This window comes from Chenopodium album, chromosome 8, assembly GCF_948465745.1.
Source record: "Chenopodium album chromosome 8, dcCheAlbu1.1, whole genome shotgun sequence".
NCBI classification, from domain to species: Eukaryota; Viridiplantae; Streptophyta; class Magnoliopsida; order Caryophyllales; family Amaranthaceae; genus Chenopodium; species Chenopodium album.
This window is the reverse complement of record NC_137841.1, coordinates 25,205,005-25,218,952: the sequence shown is the minus strand read 5'-3', so window position 1 is coordinate 25,218,952 and position 13,948 is coordinate 25,205,005. Positions and strand designations below refer to the sequence as shown.

The 13,948-nt window shown below is 37.2% G+C and overlaps 1 protein-coding gene and 1 non-coding gene across 3 annotated transcripts; one reads left to right on the top strand and one right to left on the bottom strand.

Moving 5' to 3' along the window:
- Positions 1-157: 157 nt before the first annotated feature.
- LOC145555952 (uncharacterized) lies at positions 158-4,082 on the top strand. 2 transcript variants are annotated; one of them, XM_081617661.1, is made up of 5 exons: positions 158-462; positions 546-632; positions 2,764-2,913; positions 3,039-3,236; positions 3,746-4,082. In XM_081617661.1, the coding sequence occupies exons 1-5, from the start codon at positions 238-240 to the stop codon at positions 3,845-3,847; spliced, it is 762 nt and encodes a 253-aa protein (XP_081473787.1). In that variant the 5' UTR covers positions 158-237; the 3' UTR covers positions 3,848-4,082. The 2 variants fall into 2 exon arrangements, with proteins under 2 accessions (XP_081473787.1, XP_081473788.1); XM_081617662.1 differs by lacking the exon at positions 2,764-2,913.
- Positions 4,083-5,010: 928 nt separating this feature from the next.
- On the bottom strand, positions 5,011-5,083 carry TRNAA-UGC (transfer RNA alanine (anticodon UGC)). The gene has a single exon. It is a non-coding gene; the product is annotated as a tRNA-Ala (tRNA).
- Between the last annotated feature and the right edge of the window lie 8,865 nt (positions 5,084-13,948).

The window sequence follows — 13,948 nt, the reverse complement described above, 5'->3', positions numbered from 1 at the left end:
CCCGTGATCCGAAGCCACCCGACCCGACTGATAGGTTTACCTCTAGTCCTCTTCGTAATCAAACATAAACATCAATCCACGTGGCTCCCTGCTGCCATGTTGTCCAATCAACTTATAACGTATGATTACACTCATATTTCCACTTATCGTCCTTGAACAGAAAAAACTCATGATTTCTTTTTCCTTCCTTTCCTAAAATAAAAACAAAAACCCCCAAAATTGCCCAGAAATTCAACAATGGCTGAAATTGCAGTAATCCCTAATCACAAATTTCCAGGTATAATTCACATTAATGCTCAATTTAGTGAAAAACAAGGAAGCAGGGCATTTCTACCGTGCCATGCAGTCAGCAAATTCAAGTCACAGCAGCCAATCAGATTCAAGTGCCAGGCTGTGAATCAACGCCCTTCAACTTACACTTCCCGGAATTCCACAGATATTCCCTTTTACGAAACTCCTGGGGTAAATTTTTTTTATTTTTTTATTTTCCTTTAATTTATTACGAAATTAATAATAATTTTCTGGGTTTTTGGGTATTTTTGCAGGCTACATTTGATCAGTATTTAGAGGATAAGCCCAGAGTTTTTAGAGCAATTTTTCCGGATAAAAAAAGATGCCAACAAATTAGTGAGGTATTCCTTTTATTTTATTAATAATGCTAACTATTTTGTGAAGATTTTCCACAGCTTTGAGTGTTCGAGGCAAAATGAATAGTTCTGAGTAACATAGATAAGTGTAATTCCAAATCTCTCTTATTCATAGACGAAAGATGTTTTTCAAATGACAATCTTGTTATTAAATAGACTAAAATTAGTAGAACCGCTAACACTAGTAGTAATTTTACTGTAAAAGTTGCACCTGTTCATGATAGAACAACTAACATAAGTAGTGGTGTTGTTCTATCATGAACAATGCAAATTTTAGATTATTTATTTAGGGCTGTTCTCTTCGGCTTAAGTTCAGTTCAGTTCAGCTCCAATCAATTCAGATCATAATTTCCCTCTCTCATAAACAATTCAGTTAAGCTCAGTTCAGTTCAATAAACCCTTGCAAGTTTGCCATTTGAGAAGCATCTTTCATTCATCAACTAGAAAAACCAGGCTCGCTCCATAGATGATGTGCCAATTGTACAATATTGTCTATAATACTGTAATGTCCATGTAATGTGAGTAATAATTGCATTGTCTTGGATCATTAAATTGTTTTGTTCGTTTGACATGATGGATGGCACGTCGGTCCTTAAGAATCTAGATGTAGTAATAAATGGAGTGTATGGGTTTTGTGGAAATTGGAATTGGTATATTCAATATTGTCAAGGAGATAGTAGTTGGAAATATTACTACGAGTCTACGAGTAGTCGAGTATGTAATACTTAATTTTTGTCTTGGCAACAGTGAATATTGTCTTAGAGTTCATTTTGGGTTATGTGTAGAATTAAATATTTTAATATGGTTAATTTTTAAATTACCACCAGATAAATTTTTTATTTTAAATTACCAGTTTACCACCCTTAAATTAAATAAATGCTCAGATTACCACCCATTTTAAAAATCTGGTGGATTTTCCGTCTGAAGGCCCCACCTAACACTTATTTTGACCCTTTTGACTGATTTTTTCCCCGATTTTTCTCTTTAAAAAGCTTTCTAAACTTTAATTCACATTTCCCTCACCAAATTGTACCAAATTTTAAAGAGAAAAATGTGAATTGAAGTTAGGAGAGCGTTTTTAAAGAGAAAAATCGGGGAAAAAATCAGTCAAAAGGGTCAAAATAAGCATTAGGTGGAGCCCATAGACGGAAAATCCACCGGATTTTTGAAATGGGTGGTAATCTGAGCATTAATTTAATTTAAAGGGTGGTAATTTAAAATAAAAAATTAAACGGGTGGTTAGTTCGAAAATGGTTACATTTTTGGGTGGTAATTTAAAAATTTTCCTTTTAATATTTGTAAATTGGCTTATGATGTTATTACATGTTCAACAACCTTTGAAACTCTTGACCTTGGTGTCATTTGCATATCATAGATAAAGAAAATGCTTCCTAATAGTGTTGTATGAATTGGATGGATGTTTGAATCTTTTCAAATTCTGTCGTGACATGCATATTGGAGATTATACCCTTGAACCGCGATCCTAACAACTTTGGGTGTGAATTCTAATCATTGAAAAGACCACGACGTATGATTGTGTGCTTGTGTAGCCTTGTGAGAAAATTATAATCATGGTAAAAGATTAAAAGGTTTCTAATTCTCTGCTGCTTCTGTTATATCTGTTAGCTTAAGCTTCTGTTCCCTGAGAGCATGATGATTAGCTATCATATGTAGACTTTTTTGTAGTTCCCAGCATATTGTTGATAGCATAAGGCTTAATTAATCAGCGCCAACTCTTGAACCTTTATATAATAGATCATTGAACATTGTCTAGATGGAATGATAAATGCCTCTTACAATAAACGCCTTTCTGGAAATTTTGAATGTCAGTCTCAATCTGCAGATATGTATGGGCCTTCATAGCTCCATTTTAATCTGATAGTCTTGTATGCAATGGTTAGAGAATAAGATTTACTCCATAGCTTAGTTGGTTCTGAGGTTGAATGACATCCTTATTTTTCAACCAAATCAGCTTTTGACAATTTGTAGTATTAAGGTCTTACATATTATAGGAGATGTAGTTCAGGATTTTATCTGTGCTTGTTGGCTAAACTACTATGGTCCAACTTTAGGTTTTCTTTCTTCTGACCTCATTGTTTTTCTTTGCTTTTTGTAGGGAGAATGGAGAGTACACATGCTACCCATACAGTTTTTCTTCTTTACTGTATCACCTGTTGTAGATATGAGGTTAAGGTGTAAAACAAACGGCAAAGATTATCCATCAGGGATTCCACCTGTCATCTCTAAAGTTCTTGAGCTTGACATTGTTCGTCATAAACACTTTATGAATAGAAGGACTTGATCCTTTATGTTTTGTTTTGTCTCTTTAGAGCTGCTGATTTTGTTTGCTTCAAACTAAGGGAGTATCACTAGTTATTAACTCTTATGCAGGTGAGATGGGAGCTTCAAGGGCTAGATAATGTGGTGGAACCAGATCAGTTTAGTCTCAGTGTAAATGGAATTTTATATTCAGATAGACGAGGGGTAAGAAGCAGATTGAAGGGTCAATTGGAGATGAAAATAAGTCTCATTCTCCCACCAGTTCTCGCCGTGGTCCCTGAAGATGTCCTCCGAGGTGTCTCAGAAGCAGTTAGTTTCCTAAACTCATTTTATCTTATTGAAAAATGTAAGGTTTGATTGTTACAATGATACAACTATGATGTTTTGACTCAAACATGATTGCTGGACATAACTTATAAAGGGACACTGGGATATGCTTTATGTTTCCAAGGCTAATAACTTACTATACGGACACAAAATACGAAGCTACTTCCTATGTACCAACTCAATGCTGAACCAATAAGGAATATCCATCAAGATTAGTTTAGCCGAGGCGACTAGTTCAAGCATCATAGAATAACAGCTTTACACATACTTCCTCCGATTTTTTTTGCTTGCATCATTTCTGTTTAATATGCATTTGTAAAATTAATCAAATATTATATATTAATAATGTAGGCATTGAGACGAATCTAACAAGATCTCATAATACTATGTTTTCTTTAACTGTAAATCGTGAAAATGTAACTGAAGTTGAGTATGTAAAATAGTGTACGCTATTGAAATGTTACTAAGAAAATTAAACCTGTTGTTTATAGGTGCTCAGGGGACTTGTTGAGAACATGAAAGACAAGGTCAACAGCAATTTGATAACTGATTACAGTAAATTCCGCAGAGAGCAACAATTGAACCGAGTCTAGCTTGTAGAACTGAGAAAAGATATCACTGTGTGAAGTGGACAATCTGGGAAAGTAGCTTTGTGAAATTGTAGATTAACCCCTCCCCCTGTTTTCTTTTTTTAATTTCGAGTTTTGTAAAGCAGAATGAGTTCCAGTATGTGTAAGAGTTGAATATCAAATTCATTTAAGCACAGATGATATCTTGTATATTGGCAATTATCCTCCCCAATAGTATCTGGTGTTTAAACATGTTCAAGGCTTCCTGTATTATAATTTCACTAATCATGCTACAATGTGATGCAGACAATTTTGGTGATAGTGGTTACATATTTATTCTTTTCAGCAAATTTATAAGATTATTGAATATTTTATCATCATAGAAAACAATGTCATTGGTTATTAAAACTTGCTCAGAGCTTGTTCAACCAAGAGGCTGCATACCTCAAAGTTTTCTTTGAAATGAAGTGTATTGGGCATTTCAACTCGTGTGGAAGACAGTATGAACCATGTTACAGAGAGATGAACCCTATGGAAGGGTTGCACCATTCACGTTCTACATACAACAGGTCTCACACAATGTGCTGTGCCACTTGCAGAGTCTATTTGCTAAGACTCCCAAAAAGTAGCGCGCCAGTTCTACTCAAAGGGTATGACTCGTGATTGATCGTGTCACTGCAGCAGGCCAGCACGACAGGTCAGTTGTGGAAATCGGAAATTATTCTCATTTGAACCCTATAAATTCTCACTTGGATGCATACATGGATCAACAGCCAACTCCAAGAGCGAAAATGGGTGCACAGAAATCCCAGTTAAGTGACAGGGATATAAATAATGTGACCTATAGAAATGAACCAGTTCATCATCTTGATCCTGACTATTCCTTACAACAACCATAGACAGGTTCGCGGAACGCTTGATTATCTTCTCCTCTTTGAGGCTTCTTGATCATTTTGATAGGGTAATCAAATTGGTCAATGAGTATCCGGCATAAACATACCCTCTTGTAGGCATATCTCATCGCTTGATTTTGAGCTCACAACAAGCGTTATAGTCGTCGGAGAGTAGTCATGAGGTCTATGAGGAGGTATTCCTTGATTTTGGAGGGAGCAACAAATCACAACTACAGTTTGAAGCTAATTTTTTTATACTTCACTTGCACAGCATTATAAGATCAAAAAAATATATGGAGATGCGGGGGATCGAACCCCGTGCCTCTCGCATGCAAAGCGAGCGCTCTACCATTTGAGCTACATCCCCATTTGGTACAGATTACTAGGAAGTCATTAATAGGTCGAAAATTGCAATAAATCTCATGCCCATACTTGCATTAGCATTAATACTGAACAACGTGTTTTTTTTAAAAAAAAATTAGGAGTTCACTCATTTCACTGAACTAGTGAGCTTAGACTTATGAGGGATGATGGATATTTTAATACTACGTAAATACGTAATAGTTATTGCATACAGTGAGGTTTAAACTTCTCTTAAGCGGCACCAAACTGCTTACCATTTAAACGTCGTAAACAACATGCAATAATTTAAAATTGAGTCATTGGTTGAATTCAAATTGAGTCTATCTAGTTGAATCGAGTTTTACCAATTTTGAGCCATGTTAAATTATGAGTATAGCCATGTAAATCATATTCTATATTAGATTAATCATGATTCATGAATCAAGTTAATTTTTGACACCTCTATTATTGTTACAATATCGAGGTGTAACACTGTAACCCTTAATTATATTCTCTTCCGCGATGCTTTGTAATGTCTGCAACAACTTATAAAAGCTTGCTTGAATTTAGTGAAGTTTAATTTGTCTACTTTATATATATAAGCACCACGATAAATCATAGATGGTCAACGATTGAAGTGTCAAGCCTATATAATACTCGTAAGTAGAATAAGCCAAAAATAACTATAAAACTCTTTACCTTGATGCAATAAAGTGTTACGTGAATGACATTAAATGATGCTAAACATTAAATAGATACAGGTTACAACGATGACGTCGATGAGTCCTAAACAGTTGATGACATTTAACAATCATAAATTCATAAATCATACTCCGTAATATTGAGTAAAGTGCTTCATCAATATATATGTGTATCATAAAAGTTTTATGCTGCTTTCTTTTGACTCCTTAATCTGGAGTATTTGTCATTGATTCATAGATACAGGTTACAACGATGACGTCGATGAGTCCTAATATATCATACAGAGTAATGAATATAAATCTTATACAAAATTGTCCAGGTTTCTGTTCATATTAGATTGCCCGTATCCGAGATCCGTAAATACCCTATCGTTTGGCTAAGCACCCACACAAGAAGAGAGGATTAGCTAACCCTGGGGTGAATTTGGGGATAACCACTCCGATGATAAAGTTAAAAATTATTTGAGAGAAAAGAAGAGACAATATGAAGAGAGAGAGAGAGTAATAAATGCTACCTTTTGATTTAGAGAATCCTACCTATTTCCAGGTGGTTGCATGCCATGCAAACCACTTTATGCCTAGTGTCGATTAGCCAACGCCATGTGCTCAGTTTTAAGAGGTGTCGATATCCATGCCGTTATATCACTACTAGAAAATAGCTCATTTTCGACGGAAAAATTCCGTCGGAAACACCCAGAAATCCGTCGAAAAACCCATTTCCGACGAAATTTCGTCAAAACCGGTTGTCGAAAAGGCTTTTATAGGAAAACTGACTTCTTCCGACGGAAATTCTGTCGAAAACACTTTTTCGATGGATTTTTCCGTCGAAAGAGGGTTTCCAGCACCGGAAAAGTCTGTCGGAAATTTTCAACATAATTTACAATTCCGTCGGAAATTTCCAACGGAAATTCTATCGAAAAATGCTTTAACGAAATGAAAAAAACACGCCGCTGTAGGGAATATTTCAAGCATTAACCCCTATCTTGAACCCCACTGTGATCATACACTAAAGTACGGTGGCGTTCAAAAGGGAAGAAGATAGAGCAAAAGAGTCGCCAACAAGTTTTAGGAACTTGTAAACCGTTCACAGGGTAAAGGTTACACCCCTTAACGATCCAAGAGATCGTCAACTCCATAAGGTCTAGAACCAAATAAGGGTTCGGGGATGATGGTACAAATCCAACCTAAAAGAGATTGAATCTGCCCTAATAATAGGCCTCTACTTTATTCTGATCGTATTCATGTGCGCTTTCTGATTAACACGCAATCATTAGGATTAACCCTAAACCTGTTTAATCTATGTTGGTTGAATTTAATGCACAAATAAATCTATTATTGGCGATCACTTGAACTATAATCACATTAACCCTAAACAAGATTATTAATTATCTCATTAAGCGTGATTACAAGCATTAAATTCCCTTTAAACATGCATAAAAGGCGTGATCAAGCAATAAAAATAAATATCAAGCAACATAATAAATAATCAAAAATAATCATGATAATAAAATTATAATCATCATGATAATAATAATAATAACAATAATCATCATAATAATAATTACGTTAATCATAATAATAATAATTATAGCAATAATAAAATTATAATCATAATCAAAACAATTATAAAAATAATCATAAATCATGTTAAAGCATAATAAAAGCAAGATCCTAGGCATGATATTAACAAGATTAATAACAAACTCTAGCATGTCACTAAACAATAAAAATCAAATCTTTAACCCTAACATGATACTAGCATGAATAAACATTAGGAAGAACATAGGAAGCATCGTAACAATCATATTTAATATTAAAGTTACCCTAGACATGATACTAGGAATATCATAATAATAATTTAAATATGATTTCTATATCATAACATCAATAAAAACCATTAAAGTACTTACTTTGATGCCTCGTACCTCTTTCTAATAACAAAATACACACGTTAGTAACTTCAAGGAAAATAATAAACAACACAATTAAATTAAATAATTGAAAGAGAGATTTGGGACCAAACCCTCAGAAATTAAACCTTTCACGTCTAGGGCGAAGGCAACTTCGAATATGGCTAGGTGTTTCTAGATCTTGTGAATGCGGAATTTTGTATGTAAAAGCAAGGTTAGAAAAGAGAGAAAGAGAGAGATGAATGAATGAATTAGAAGAGAATGAGAGTTGAAAACTGATTGTAGGTAAATGAAAACGGAGTTTTTACGTCATTATTTATAGAGAAAATCAGCCAAAAAGATAAAATTACAAAACAGAGTATTGGCGCACGTGAAACAGAGCTGGCGCCAGCACCAGCTCATTGGCGCCAGGCGCCAATGCTTAGCGCCAGGCGCCAATGCCTGGCTTTTGGCGCCAACACTGTTTTTGACACGCTTTCTCAAATTAGATAAAGTTTGCCGTACAGAAGGATAACATCGTATATTTTCCTCGAAAATGCTCTTTGATTTTAATTAAAACTCTGAAAAGTCAACAAAAGTCAATTTATCAATGCTAATTGAATTAGGAATGAAAAAAACCTTCTAGAAGAATCTAGAAGACTAAAACCATTCCTAATTGCATTAGGAATGATAAATCATATTAGGCCCTCCCCTAGATCATTGGGCCGCATATAAAGCTCAAACCGGGCCCAGTTTAGTAAATTGGCCATAACTTCCTCATTATTCATCGGAATTGGGCTTATAATATATCATTGGAAAGCTCTTGTCAAGCCCCATCCAACTACACTACTATTGGACCCATATCATGGACCAACCAAACTGGATTGACTATTTTCTTGAAAATAAGTTTTCAAAAACAGAGAGAAGAGAAAAGAAATTAAAACTTATCCGCAACACTAGAATTTCCACACTTTCGCTTCATTCGATTATGATTCGATGCGAAAGGTACTCATCACCGGGTTTGGTTTTGGGGAGAATCAAATGGGTGTCTACAGCCGCGCCACCACCGGCACGGCGTATCACCACCTCCAACCACCAAAAAAACCCTAACCCCAACATCAGACCACCGCCACTACCACCCATATCAACCACCGCCACTAGACCAGCCCCTAACTAACCCCCCACCACCAACCCTCTAACCCGTATCAATAGTCCCGAACCCGTTCCACCACCCACAACCACCATAACCCATACCCACCTAACAATATCCTACACAAATGAGCCTAGATCTACTACCCCACCAAGGCAAACCACCCCACCACCCACCTAAACCACCACCGCCACCGACAAAACAAACCATCACAACCTAAAAATTAACAAAAAAAAAAAAGAAAAAAAAATAAAATCCCAACACCCAAACCCGAACTCCAACAACCACCACAACCACATATTCGATTTAGTAAACTTGAAACCCGAAAAAAATGAATACAGAACAAAAAAAAAGTTGAAATTCAGAACAAAAAACTTACAACAAATATTTGACCATGGTTAGTCTTGAAATTGGTTATATAAGGCCAAATTCGACCATAAAAACGCTAGATCTAGCGTTTCCATGGTCGAACTTGACCTTAAAACCATAATGCCCGTGAACATGGCCGGGAAATAAATCGGGGATACTTCGTGGGCTACCTTCGGAAATCAACGGCGAAGGAGAGATAAAGAGAAGAGAGGGAGTAGAGAAGGAGATCAAGAAGAGAAGGAGTAGCAAGAGAGGAGAAATAAAGAAAGAAGATACATGAAGAATTAAGAGAGAGAGGGAGTGCGGCGATGTAAGGGAAAGAGGAGAGAGAGAAAGAGGAACTGAAATGAGGGGTTTGCTTTAGGGTAAGTTATTTATACGAAATTTTCTTTTTTTTTTTTATTAAAATAAATATAGTCAGATGCCTTTTCGACGAAAAATTCCGTTGAAAATTTCCGACGGATCTATATTCTCCTACGAAATTTCCGTTGGAACTGTTTGAAATCCGTCGGAAAGTTCCGACGGAATGATATTCCGTCGAAAATTTCTGACAGAATGATATTCCGTCAAAAATTTCTGACAAAATGATATTCCATCGGAAATTTTCGACAGAATTTTATTCCGTCGGAAATTTTGCGATTTAGGTCGGATTTTCGTGTCCGTCAGAACACTTATTTCGGAATTCGGCCTGATTCTAGTAGTGTGTGACGTTACCGATATGGATTTTATCATTATAAGTCCGAACCCATTTAGACTGTAATCGAATAGATATCGGCATTGTACTATATATCGGTATCTTCCCACACAACTAGCCCCCCAAGTGAGGACGTTAGAGTAACTAATGTTCTCACTTATGTGCCATGTTTGCGATTGTTTAATGTATTAGATGAGCAAGCGTGTGTTGTATGTTTCTTGCACTATGTATAACACTTTTGTTGTTGATTTAGGATGTGCACATTTGGTTTTGTGAGGACAGTTGTTGGCCCTTGATGGCATTTTGTGACAATAGGCCCCTCCCTAATTTGTTTGGGGTCCGGGTGTTACACAACTGGTACCAAATCTTCTGTTCCAAATACCAGATTGAAAGGGGATTCACTTGTTGCTTCTCTGCTTGTTGTTATGTTTTCCCACAATATCTATGTCACGAGATCTGCCCATAACCCTTTTGCATCTTCAATTTTCTTTTTGATTGCCATTATGATCTGTTTATTTGCTGCTTCTGCCTGGCCGTTTGATTGCGGATGACATACCGCAACATATGCAAATTTAACCTTGTACAGGGCTAGAAGGTCTTTTATTGGCTTACAATCAAACTGAGATCCATCATCGAAGAGCATTGCCATTGGAAATCTGAATCTTATGAAGATATCTTTCCAAATGAACTTCTTCACTTCAGATGCCGAAATCTTTGCAACTAGTTCTGCATCTATCCATTTTGTGAAATAATCAATTCCCACCAAAAGGAATTTCCTTCCACCTATAGCTAACGGGAACGACCCTACGATATCCATCCCCCATTGTGCAAACGAAATTAGATTAAGTATTGTCATCAAGTCATTCAGAGGGAGATTGATGGCTAGGGAGAACTTTTGACATTTTTCACACTTTTTCACATACTGGATAACATCTTCATTCATTGTTGGCCAGTAATATCCTCTTCTCATTGCTTCTCGAGATAAAGCACGAGCTCCAAGATGATTTCTACAAGTGCCTTCATGAATTTCTTCAATGAGTCTTGCGGATTCTTAATCTGTTATACATCTCTGCAAAGTGAGCGAGAATCCTTTTTAGTATAGATGCCCTTGATGTATAATAAACCATACACTATCCTTCCTCGGCTTTCTTGACTCTCCTTTATCAAGAGGCAACACTCCATAAAGGATATACCCCAAGATCTTATCATACCATTGATTGTCGTTATCAACGTACATAGAACCTGCTCCGAAGCTTCATTTATACTCCTTTGCTTCAAGATTTCCACCATTACCATTCTTTCCAGATCATTGAAGCTTGAGCTTGCCAACTTTTCCAAGGCACCATCTTGCGCATTCTGTGCTCTCGGGACCAATTGCACCTCGAAATGTTGTAACTTTTCCCTTAGCTGATTGATCTTTTCATGATACCTTATCATTGCCGACTCTTGTTCTTCATAGTCTCCACTGAATTGGCTTGACACCAACTGGGAATCGGTTTTCGGAATCAAAAGCCTAGCTTCTAATGCTATGGATAACTAAATTCCAGCTATGTCCGCTTCATACTCTTCTTCGTTGTTGGTAGCCTTGAATTTGAATTTCAAAGCATACTCAAAGATACCCACCATCTAGCGCTGTTATTACTATACTGACCCCTGATCCAGTTGATGTCGCCGATCCATCTATTGACACTTGCCAAGTTCCTAACGACTCCTCTTCATCATTATAAGAAGTCTCCACAGTGAAGTCCGATAAGGCCTGCACCTTAATCAACACCCTGGGCTTATAATGTAACTCATACTCCGATAATTCAACTGCCCATTTTAACAGTCGGCCTGATGTATCCATTTTTTGCAATGACCTCTCTAGCGGGTGGTTGGTATCAAAATAAGGGAGCAATTTTCTTGTCGCGATCACCACAACAAGTGCCATTTTCTCTATCACTAGATACCTGCGCTTAGCTGCGTTGGTTTAATACATGACTAACAAAATATATCGGCATCTGCTGCTTCTTCCTTTCTACAAGCAACGCTGCAGCCACTGTTTTCGGTGAAACCGATATGTACAATTGTAATGACTGCTCACCCCGTTCTGGTCTAGCAACTGTCAGAAGTTTTCTCGGGTGCTCTCTTACCACCTCTAAAGCTTTACTTTGGTCTTTTTCCCACTGAAAAGTTTTTTTTTCTGTTAGAGGACTACAAAGAATGGGAGTGCTTTGTCAGCTAATTTGCTTATAAACCGAGTCAATCTTACCATTCTGCTAGTAAGCCGCTGTATATCACGAATTGTTTTTGGCTGCTTCATCTGTACTTGCTGCCTTTCAGGCCTTGCCTCTAGTTGTTGACGTTCCAACTGCCGATACAATGGTGGTTGATTTCCCCCCGTATGCAGCCGGTATTGAGTCAAATGACCTTTCCTTATCAGCTCCTCAATGTTGTCTTTCAACTGCGTGCATTCTTCAATATAATGCCCGACATCTCGATGCATCGAACAAGCAATACTTCTTGGCATCTTTTCCTTTAGCCTTCATGGGCATGAGTCTCACCCATCCCTCCCTGTTTTGGTTCACTAAGTATATAGAAGCTCTGGGCGTATTCAGTGGAGTATATGTGTAGACACCTACTTTTTGAAGGAGTTATGTCTTCGTCGTGTGCAATTACTAGATATATAAATGGATCAAATTATGGAGATAATTAAGTTCGTACATTTGGGTCGTCATTTTTCCATAGCTAGAGGTACTAACGATCTTTGGACTAGTAAAATAGCCCAAAGCCCAATTAGACGGATCCTATAAGGTCACACAAAGGGGCTAGATCGAGCATTAGAGGACGAGGCCCATCACGGGCCTCATCACTCTAGGTGGCCAGCCATATGGAGTGGACAAGAGAGTTTTGGGCTTCGTGCCCTAGTCTAATTATAATGAGATTATAAATAGACTAGGTGCCTAGGTTTGCAGCAAGTAAGCAATTAACTGATCAGTGTGATCAAAACCCTAATTAGCAAACACGAAACCCAACCCCTCTCATAGTCCTCTCTCTCTCACGGCTCTCTCCTCCTCTCAGGCGCCGGTGGTGTGTCGTGGTGGTAGTGGTTCGTGCGGTGGTCGGTTGTCCGTAAAGGTGGTGATCGCGGTTTTCCTCAATCACTCGACCAATCTAGTATTGGTGGACGGCTCGTTCGAATCTCATGGACTAAGTAGAGGAGCAACGCTTGGGGCTCTATTCTCTCCCTGATTTGCCTGTCGAATAGCTTCGTGGAATTCACGCGTCAAAGGTATGATTATGTGTCTTGTGTGTTATGCATGTGATTCTTGGGATTGGTACTAGATTGAATATGATTCATGTTTTTCCGCTGCGTAGTACCTACAAACTCCTACACTTTTGGCCTCCTGTCCCAACAGGAAGTGAGATGATGTTACAAAAATCCGTTCTTGATGCTAGATCAAAATTGAAGTGTTTATGGACTATGAAATGCGTTATGATGCAATTTAAAAACCAAATTTGATACCAAATTATCTTAGATCCTTGTCCGATTAATAAGTATGCCTAAAATGTGCTCATACATGTTTAAACTTGATTAATAACGGACCCAAATGCGTCAAGTGCAATGATTAGATCCAATGGATCTTACATTGTTGAAAACCAAGCCAATAAGATAAACCAACCATCAAATTTCCATGAAATTCCTATATAGATGGATATCCCTTTCAAAGAGATTTCCAACGGTATATTATAATTAATCCCAATTCCGAGTTAAAACAAAGAAGTTATGATCAAAACACTAAACCGGGCCCTAAAACTGACACCCTTGCACTCCAACGAACATATATTTTGATCCATAACAGATTTTAACCTAATTATAACGGCATTGGAAAGTAGAAATTCAGAGATTTCCAATGATATCTCACATGCCTTAATACAACTTTTCAATCAAAAGTTATAAAAGTTTTAAAATCGCATTTTTGTATAAGGCAAACCGCACTAAGTGCAACTCAGACGCGTACCACCTGACGCTGCGGCTCTAAAACCCTAAATCTAGATTCCTACGCCTATAAATAGGGATCTTCGTTCAGCCCTAATCACAACAGAA

What these genes read in the sequence shown, in the direction of transcription:
- LOC145555952 (XM_081617661.1), top strand. Translation starts at nt 238, where the DNA reads ATGGCTGAAATTGCAGTAATCCCTAATCACAAATTTCCAGGTATAATT. An exon ending in CCTTTTACGAAACTCCTGGG is followed by an intron (nt 463 to 545) that starts GTAAATTTTTTT and finishes GTATTTTTGCAG; the next exon opens with GCTACATTTGATCAGTATTT. An exon ending in TCCGAGGTGTCTCAGAAGCA is followed by an intron (nt 3,237 to 3,745) that starts GTTAGTTTCCTA and finishes TGTTGTTTATAG; the next exon opens with GTGCTCAGGGGACTTGTTGA.